At 33.3% G+C, this 10,519-nt stretch overlaps 1 protein-coding gene across 1 annotated transcript; it reads right to left on the bottom strand.

Moving 5' to 3' along the window:
* Positions 1-5,189: 5,189 nt before the first annotated feature.
* On the bottom strand, positions 5,190-9,964 carry LOC149785027 (uncharacterized). The gene is made up of 5 exons (XM_089931271.1): positions 9,959-9,964; positions 9,323-9,416; positions 8,454-8,535; positions 6,767-6,869; positions 5,190-5,881 (listed from the first exon to the last, which is right to left on the bottom strand). The coding sequence occupies exons 1-5, from the start codon at positions 9,962-9,964 to the stop codon at positions 5,654-5,656; spliced, it is 513 nt and encodes a 170-aa protein (XP_089787397.1). The 3' UTR covers positions 5,190-5,653.
* Between the last annotated feature and the right edge of the window lie 555 nt (positions 9,965-10,519).

Below are 10,519 nucleotides of genomic sequence, written 5' to 3'. Positions count from 1 at the left end.
TTTGTGTTCACTAGACTTTTATTTTCTGTTTTTATTTCAAAACTATATTACTTAAGAGTATGATTATAATTTATTTGCTGCATGAGTAGGAAATGAAATAAATTTAAATGTAGACTGTCATCTCCCATTCTTGGAGTAGCAATCCCTGATGGGGAATGGAAAGTTTAAAACATAGAAGTTGTAGTAATTCAACAAAGAAGTGATAATTTAAGAAATAGTTAATTTATCTGGACTACTTTAGGCATCTGTTCATCTTTGGTACAGTGTTTTACATACACAAAACTATATTCCTTTGCTTGTTTTGTTCCAAGTTTGTGGAAGGAACAGTTTCATATGATGTAGATATGCATAAACCCATAAGGCCAAGACATATTTCTGTGCCACATGAAAAGAGAACCTTCCTTCAACTCAGAAAAAGACACAAATATTTGAGTATAGTGTGTGCAGGGCTCAAAATTTATAGTAGTCTGCTAACTGGACGGTACTGGGTTTACTGGGTTAGTGTGTTTCATAATTTCAGTATTGGATAGTGAAATATTTGCACTTCTTATTCATTGTTGTGAATTTATTTGGGCACATGCTAAATGTATTATTTCTGAATATCATCCAGATGTGTATTGCAAATCGTATTTAAAGCTTACATCTTCATATACAAAACTTACAGTTAAAACTACCTTTACAAAATGGCAGACGTAATACCAGGATAATGCTACATAATTGATTATGTCCCCTTAGTGGAATAATTCCCCCACAGCCACAGTGATATAAATTTTGAAGCATAATACCACCTGGAGAAAACCATGCTCTTTGATAACTTTATGACACTTAAATTATATTGGAATTATTTTGGTTTTTCCGCTTTTGTCTCTCTAGTAGAATCTGGAGATCTATAACAATGGAGAAATGCCCAGTAATTCTTTACTTTTAGTTTTGGAACACAATGTCAATGACATTATCAGGTAGCCAGTGAATGGAGGACTTAACATACCAATGACAATCCCAATGTAATTCATTTGAGTTGCCACATGGTTTGTTTCCTTAAGTGTTCTTGTTGATAGGATTTCAGTACATTTCAGCTGTGCACATGGTAAAAGTAATGGCTATATACATGGCTGCTGTGTGTGTATTTTACCTTATTCTATACACACAACCACAGTGCATGTATTTTACCATATTCTATACACACATCCACTGTGTATGTACTTTACCATATTTTATGTGCATGTGTGGTACATGTTTTACTGTATTTTATATACACAGCTGCCTTCGATGTATTATGTATTTTACTGTGTTGAATGTATAAGGACAAATAATTTCACCTTAGATGTGTAAATATTTCCATTTCATCCAAATAATAAACTATACCATTTTAGGCTTATAAATACTTAATTGACTCGTATTATCAGTCATTATTTTGTCTAAATATTAGAATTTCATTTTACATATCCTGCTGCATGACACATTTCCATTACTACCTTCCCCATAACTTTATGGTGATATGATAATTATCATTATTGGTCATGGATCAGAAGTGCTCGTGGGATGGCCTAATGTCCATTGTACAGTATCTGTCATCTGATATTCATCCTTCTAAACTATTTTGAAAATTGCCATGAAACTTTACACACACATTCATCCCATGGTCTAGTTGGTCCTAAATGAAAATGGTGTTGCTCAGACATCCATTATGGCCATCACAGCAGCCATCTTGAATGTCTTGTTATGCTACTCCTCATGATTGGAAGATCATATCAATGTGGTGTTTTCACTGAAAGACTCGTGATGTCTAGTTGGTCCAGAATGACAGTAGTGCCAATATGACATCTGAATATGGCCGCCGTGGCAACCATCTTGAAAATCTTATTGCTAAACCACCTGAATGGATGACTGTATCAACATGGGGTTTTACTAACACACTTCTTATTGATCCTAAATAACACATGCCTCAGGTTGACAATTCATAATATTTCAACACATGGGCAATAATTCTATGTTATATTGCATATGGTCCAATATTAGTAAACTGTTTCATGTCCAATTTCAGAATGAAAATTGTAATGCTTATTTCAACAGAGCTTCGGGGTCACTGCTGAAAATTGTAATGCTTATTTCAACAGAGCTTCGGGGTCACTGCTGAAAATTTGTCAAAACTGGATGAAAATACATACAAATTAAATTATGTGTGAAGTTGAATTTTTACATGATATAGGCAGAAATATTCAGGATTTTAGATCTCAGTCATTGAGGACTCTGACAAACAGGTGATGCTGATGTTACTGCATAAAACGAACAAGTTACGTGTAACTCACAGTCTAATTGACCAGTGGTCAACTGGGATCAGTGACGACAATGGTTGTTGATTAGATCTTTCATGCACATAACACATATGACCATTCTTTCAGAACAAAGACTGGATGGCAGAAATACAGAGACTTAATATGTACAGTGGAGGTAATTGCCAAAACATTGCAAAATTAATTTTCCAGTTATTTAATCTATTGTAATAAATCAAAGAATACATCCTTGGTAATTTTATGACAGACATGTGAAATTTTGCTTCATTTTTTTAAATTTATTCTGATCTTTACTTATCATTGACCTTCACTACTCCAGTCTTTTGCCATCTGGCGCTGAAACAAATGACTTCTTCTACGTGATAAAATCCCAAGGTCAGTTGGATGAAATACTTCACACAAAACTCATACTGAACCCATATGATATTATTGGGCACTGTACTAAAGAACTTTCAAGACTGAGACAATCTAACATCTACTAAACATTTGTGGGCCCCGATTGGCCGCGTGGTCTAAAGCGCTCTCTGTTACGGATTACTGCCATCTCACCTCTTGTCTGCAGTGGTTTGAGTCTCGGATTCAGCCAAAGTGGGTATGTGAGAAAGCTTGCCAGTAGCTTCTCGTGGGTAACTATCATTATCGGTCATGGATCAGAAGTGCTCATGGGGTTTTCCCGGGTTCTTCCTCCACCATTAATACTGGCCGCCATGTATAGCCTATCGTGTGCTGAAAAATGGCGTTAAACCCCACAACAACAACAACTAAACATTTGCATGATAATTACATGAAACTTGTGATTCTGGTTGATACTGCACAAATTGTGTTTAAGTTTTTTGCTTGGGTTGAACTATGAGATTTACAGAGTTTAGAGGAAAATTTTGAGTTGTATTAATAATTGTTTTTAATGAAATCTACACAAGATCAAATTTTAAAATGATGTGGAATCAATTGTTTCATGTAATGCATTATATAGTAATTGTATGCATGAATTATATGAAAGTATATATGATAAAAGAATGTATGAATTATATCAAAGTATATACGATACTAGAATCTATCTGCCTCAGAAATAATTAAGCTGAAATTGTATCAAAGTAGGACAAAAAACATGAATCAGTTTTTTATTTTTATAACAAAATATAAAATTAATACAAAAATTATTTTTCAAATATCAAAATGTTTCCAAATATCAACTTGATTATGAAATTATTTAAATGCATAAATCTTGAATCATAAATACAGAATAGTCTTGAAGTTGGTAATGTTAAAATACAAGTGATATTTGAAAAGTTCTGAATATTTTGTTATGCTGATCGATAGATAAAATAATGTTCTACAAAATGATCTGCAGCTTCAAATGCAACTGAATATACACATGCAGATGTGTGCATGTTATTCAATGTAGATAAAATGACAGTGACATAAATATGCTAGAGAAGGAGAATAAATCTACTAATGAGCAAAGTGCACACTGGCACTCTTAGGGTACTCTTCAGCTGGTATAATGGCTGACTTGGATAAAGTTTATGGGTGTACTTCTATCACATCCTACAATTTTCAGGTGGTTTCATCATTTTAAAGATGGTCACAAATCCATGGATGACCCACATTCTGGAAGACTATTGTTCACAAGTGATGAGAGGGAAGCGGTGGTTGTGAATAGATACGGGATACTTGAGACAGAGTGGAATATATTTATATTATTATGGACATTAATTCATCAGCTGTTTTTTAATATATTGAAGAATCATTGGAAATTCAGAAAGGTTTGTGTAAGATTGGTCCCACAGGTTGAAATTGCCAAACAGCTACATCACTTTAGAAAGAAAATAAAGAATATTTTGGATAGAAGGCAAAAAAATTCCTGCACGGATATGTATGTACGGCTGTACAGGATCTTTCGTTGTAGTTTTTTCTCAGATATTCTTATGTGCACTGGTGCCCAAGTTATCCATCTACTCCATGACAATGTACCAGAATATGAATCTGCCATAATGACAGACTTCCTGATGGAACTTAACATTCAAACTTTGATGCATCCTGCATAGAACTCTGATTTAGTTCAGTAATTTTTGGTTGTATCCCGTTATCAAAGATTCACTTCAGACAATCTGAATGCAGTTCAGAGTGCAGTTTTCCAGTGTATGAACATTGTACCAAAAAGTGAATGCAAAATGGCATTTAATAATTGTATACAGTGTGTAGAAGTACATGGGGAATGTTTGGAAGGGATGTACTGATATGTTCACCAATAAAGAACTTTGTTGCACAATCACTACTATTCAGGACTACGTAAATACCAAGTATAGTTAGTACACATTTATAATTTGCATGTTGGAGGTAGTATTATACATGTGCATTTGTTTTAATTCTTAGAATTTTTAAACCAATTACTTCATTTGCAAATGTCCCAATTTGCTAATACAAACTCAGTCCATACAAATATTTACACTGAGAAATATTTTTATTATGTGTATAATTTATAGTTTGATGTATACCAGTCAATGTAATTAGTACATATATATGGTGCATCAAATGGTCAGTTAATTGATTAAACAGGGTTTTATGCAAATCTCTCTCTCTCTCTCTCTCAATACAAATATTAACAGTGCATGGCTGGACTGTAAAGGTGGTCAAAATTTTAATCCTCATGTTTCAGTTTTTCTGCATTAGTAATTGTATTCAATTGAAACTTTGGTTTAATAGTTCAGTTTGATATAACGGATTTCTTGTCATCGTCATCATTATTATTTACAACATTAGTATTTACAACATTTTTACTCTGCATGAGCTAAGCCTCTGCTAAGAATTACTATATGCAAACATATCATATATATGGATGGATGTGAACATAATAAATTTACAAATAATTTGCAACATTCATATCAAAAAGTTCAAAAACAGAAGTTATCAGCTGTTGATATTTTGAGATTCTATTGTTTCACAATAATGTCTTTTGGCAAGCCTGTGTTTATTAAACATCAAGTCATATGTGACCCTTTTCTGGCTGCAAATGGAAGGCAGCAGACTATGTCATTGTAGTCCCTTACAGTCATTTAACTATTGCACTTTAGTCAATGTATTCGACAGAAAGTTTGGTTTAAAATAATGGTACTGTGTCTGTAATCCATACTCTCATGCTAGGATTCCTGTTTGATTTGTGGAATCAGAGCAATGTCATCACATGACTTTTCAAAGGTGAACTGTAAACAGATTTGTCATCATAGGACTGATTGTAAGGTTTGACTGACACTTATTACCAAGGCTTATTGCTATTGTTTATTAAGATTCCTGTCTCATCTGTATTAGCAAATGAAAATGTCATCTGCACTGTTCACAAGAAAGCGACAATGTTGCCCTCACTTTCCAAATCCTCCCATCAAAGAATTCAGCAAGTTTGACACATGTCTGTCCACTGGTCTGGGAATTAGAGTAGATTTCTGATTCTGATTTAAACGTGTCATGGTGTTCAGGGAACGTCCATTGACCTGTGTTTGGAGTAGCCCTTCACTTCTCTGCAAATCTACATTGCCAGGAGGCTGAAGACTGGGAGAAAGGGTGATGTCTATGTGGTCAGACATTTCTTCCTGAAAAAAGATTTTGTCAAGGTCTTGACTCAAGATAAATCTCATGGTTTCCAGTGCGAGAAAATCTTTCATGTTCAAGTTCTTTAATTAAAAATATGAGCATAATTATACACCAGTCTCTTAAAGACAACCATGACTCAAACAAAATACATTAAAACTCCATTGGACCAGTTAAAGAGTCTTTCTTGTAGATTGATTATTTTCATTAGCCATAAATAACAGTTTTGCAAACCTATGACCTCGTTACCAGGAACACCTACCAGTAGGCAGTTTGGAGTTTCTCAGTCTGTTTTTGTGTATACATATTTAAAATGTTTGAGAGACAAGTTCTTGGTTTAAATGAATCAAAACTTTATCTTGACTCATTTTGGATAATCCATACTTTACTATATTACTTACATTATGTTAAATAACTTTACCATAATTCCTTTGACAGTATCCGCACAAAACATTTACAATCTTATGCTTACTGTTCTGTTTTACAAAAAAATAGATAAAGCTATGTTCATTTTTTTTCTCACTGCATGTTTTATATGATTGTAAGTTTACTATATTAATTTTATTATACATGCAACACAATGCCCATACTATTTGACGAAAAATGTTAGATGATTTAGAATAATGATGTTTCAATTATGGCTCAGTCTAAACTTTGGTTAGGGTAACATACAGAATATTAGACATCGCATGCTTCATCTCTTTATTAATCATCACTTTCATCAATATTTTTACCAGCAACTGATGTATGCAAGGATAACTTAGTGGACCAGTTATTTGATTCATGTGCAATGAAAGCAGTATTTCTATTACACAGACTTGCTATGGCTGATTTCTTTTAATTCTCTTAAATTTTTAAATCTTTGTTACTATTTGTATCCTTCTTACCTGAAACACTGGTTTAAATATGTTTTCTGTCATAGTCTGTCCCAGCATGTCAGCATAAGAGGTGACATAATTATATATCTTCCATCTGGTTGTGACTGGTAGACTATAATAATAATAATGATAATAATAAACAGCAATAATAATAAACAGCAATAACAATAATGATTAGTAGTAGTATTATTAATTATATAATAAAATCAGAGTATAACCATTATCATGATTAATAAGAAATGCAAGAAAATAAAGTTAAAATTCTATTCCACACTTTTCATGAAAATGAATGTGCTGTGTACATTCTAATTAATATTTTATAATCTAATCAAAATAAATTATTAATTGCTGCAACCTTCCTACTTTCTGGCTAGGTCTTTAATGTAACAAAATGTGTCAGTGTTCAATGATGGATCAGGCGCCCGGGGGGGGGGGCGAAGCAAATCGTACCCCCACCCCACCCCCGTAGGTCCTTTAACAACAGAACACTGCCAAACACTGTCAAACATAATGTGTAATTACTTCGGTGGTATTTGATAGTTTTCGGTGGTGTTCGGCGGTAAAAAGACCGACCGCCCTCCCACCCTGCAAACAAAATGGCGCTAAACAACCTAATTATTTACTAGAGTAAGTTTTCTTTATAGTTGTATTTATTAATCCATTTTAAATCTGTGTGCGTGCGTAAATGAGCATACCTGAATATGTGTGACCTTATTTTATGACTTAACCTGACAAACACTTCGGGGGGGGGGGGGGGCTAATGTGTACACTCACCAATATCCAATTGGTGAGTGCACACATTAGTCCCCCTCCCAATCAAGTGCATGTGCATAACCTGTTAATATGTTGAGGATAACGTGTGCACGTCACATATGGGTCTTTCGTGAGAGATTGTGTTATCTTCGTTATTTAAAGATGATTATGATGATGATGATTATTATTATCATCATTATTATTATTATTATTATTATTATTATATAATGATAAAAATTATGCCCTATAAAGGCTTAAAATGCAGAAGCTTCCGAAGGCTTCGCCCCTTGGGCCCGCACTAGGGGTTCCATTCCAGAAACCCCATGCCTACTTGTTTATACTCCCACCACACCCCCACCACCCTCTTACCATATTCACAAATGTGATCACGGTATTTCATTGTGACGAATTTAACTAACCGATTTTAATTGTGACTAATTTAACTATGTAGTGGACATTTTAAGTGGCCAGATACCATAAATGTAGATGACAGATAAACGTATGTACACTACATCAGCAAAATGCGTTCCCCATTTTAGGGATTCTCCGCTCTCTTGACTGTAAGTACTTATTCTTGCATCACTTTAGAGCTGTAGTCGTTTACCATACCAATAGGAGTTACAATATACAGTAAGAAATGTGCCACATATTACAAATATATAATCTACGTTATACTATGTCCTGTTTAAAAGAACCATTGAGTCATAACAATTAGAGAAAAATAAGTCATTTGAACAACTACCCATCACTAACGTCATCCCACAATAACAATCAGTTTTAAATCTTAAAATATCCAATACCAACGTTATCCCACTATAACATTTATTTTTAAATCTTCAGATATCCAATACCAACGTTATCCCACTATAACATTTATTTTTAAATCTTCAGATATCCAATACCAACGTTATCCCACTATAAAAAATGGCGACCAGCTTCTTACCCTTCTCTTCTTTTTTGTAAGACATTTAGAATCTCGCTCTCAATATGATCCTGGAGCTTTACTCGGAAGTAAATGTTGATTCCTGCAATAGATCAATAAACATTGTACTTGTACCTTTTATATTACATAGATCGTATTTTTTGTCGGTATGAAATTTAATTCAATTGCATAGCTCCTAAAAGAAACGACCTCTTTAATTCTCTATATTTTTTTCGACAGAAAAGTGCGCATCCCTTTGCTTAATTTAGCTATAATTTATAAATGTATTTCCTGTAGGAAGCTTAACAGGAATTCCTATGTTAAACTACCTATGGCGTGATGTCATTGAACGATCTATATTCCGCTGGCAGCATTTAAGTTTGTTACTTACACCTAGTTAAATCCAATCGCAACAAGCACGGTTTATTTTCTTTTAACGCCTTTAAAGTACTCCTAAATCAATCTCCGAATACTCCACATAAATGAATGCTTTCTTCTTTTGCCAAATTGCACCCTTGATCATAGTTCAACAAGCAGCACGTCACATCACTTCACTTGTGCCAAAATACAGTCTGGAGAAGAAGCTTTATTTATTTATTTATTTATTTATTACAACTTGTTTGCACTGTCCCGAAATTCGGATAAATTTGTTCGTAGAATATTTTCTGCTAACTTTATTCGCTATCTAAAATACAAGGAATACAATGATTCAGAACTACTGCACATGACACTAAACATGGACTTAAAGTACGAGCGTAGTTTAATCTCCCCTGTTACCTAATGGACCGTACAAATATGAGTCTGCTATTTAATTGTGTCAAAATATTTTTTATTGCAGATCCATGTAATCAACAATATATCATTATCATGAAAAGAAGCACACTGATTACCTGACTCTGTCATTGGGATTTGCGTAACGGCAGCATACGTATCGCTCAAAAGCATCCCCAAAAAGAAAGCAATATTCATTTCTTGCATCTTGATCTGTAAAATAACTTATGTTATACACAAATTGACATAATGGATATAAAAAGTAAATTGTCTAAATAATCTACAAATCTTTTCAGTTATTCTTCAACCTACGATTAAACCATGCTTTGCAGTTTAAATATTTTTATCGATTTCGATCCTTAGCAAAATGGTAAGTAGTACTAGCGATATTTAATTGTATTTTTTGGGTATCTTAAATTATACCTTTTTCCTATCTTAATAAACGCACTTCCTTTTTGTCCTTTTACCTTGTGTCTTTCCTTACGATATTATAAAGTGGTCAATTTTAACAGTTTTAAAAATACCCAGAAATGACTTATTACAGTACGTTTCATGTACTAAAAATTTTTTTAATTGTGAAACATATTAAAATGTATGTAACTTTCCCCATTTTATCTGGGACATTCAAAGAACCATTAAAATGCTAATTAGGCCGGCTATTCGAACAATAGATACAAACGACTTTCTTCTCAGTTTTTGAAGTTAGTCGATTTTCGTCTTTTTTCAACTACAATTTCTTTTAAGATCTAACTTACCTGCATTTTACAACTGCGTCCCTTTGAAGTTGCATCGGTATCTAATTTGCATTTGATGCAGTCACAATTTCCCTGGATCTGTTATATTGTGCTTGTGCCGAGTAATCTTGAACTTTTCATCTCAAACTAGATAAGCTGTGGTATTGACGTCGGCAAACGTCATTAAATTGATAGGACAAGTGTGTCAGTTCCAATTAAAGTGATTTGACTAAATTTGTCACGACTTTGTATATTCTGATAAGTTATATAAACATAGGAAGGTACATGATGCTAAATTAAATTAATGCGTAAGAAATTATAACTTTATAGACAGAAATAGAAATAGGAAGAGAATGTAAAATTGTTAAAAGATATGAAGTTAATGCAATCAAGAATGAAACTCATGAAAGTCTGTTTGTTTCATCAATATAAAACAGAGTTTGTCTAAAATAAACTCGTTATCAGTCGATAGTCAATACTGATATGGCATAATTTGAAGGTCATTACATGAATAAGTACGAATAAGTACTCTGATTAACTGAAATAAATTTAATTCTTTGTTGTTTATAATTTGGGTAATAG

Source organism: Sinohyriopsis cumingii, chromosome 13 (genome assembly GCF_028554795.1).
Source record: "Sinohyriopsis cumingii isolate HCF-2022 chromosome 13, ASM2855479v2, whole genome shotgun sequence".
In the NCBI taxonomy this organism is placed as follows: Eukaryota; Metazoa; Mollusca; class Bivalvia; order Unionida; family Unionidae; genus Sinohyriopsis; species Sinohyriopsis cumingii.
The sequence above is the reverse complement of the archived record's forward strand: the minus strand, read 5'-3'. Positions and strand labels throughout refer to the sequence as shown.

Bases quoted from the DNA above. Each gene is read 5' to 3' on its own strand.
- LOC149785027 (XM_089931271.1), bottom strand. The intron at 6,870-8,453 runs GTAAGAAGCTGG...TTATTATTATAG, and splicing joins TTACAAAAAAGAAGAGAAGG to TCTACCAGTCACAACCAGAT. The intron at 5,882-6,766 runs GTAAGAAGGATA...ATCTTTTTTCAG, and splicing joins TATTTAAACCAGTGTTTCAG to GAAGAAATGTCTGACCACAT.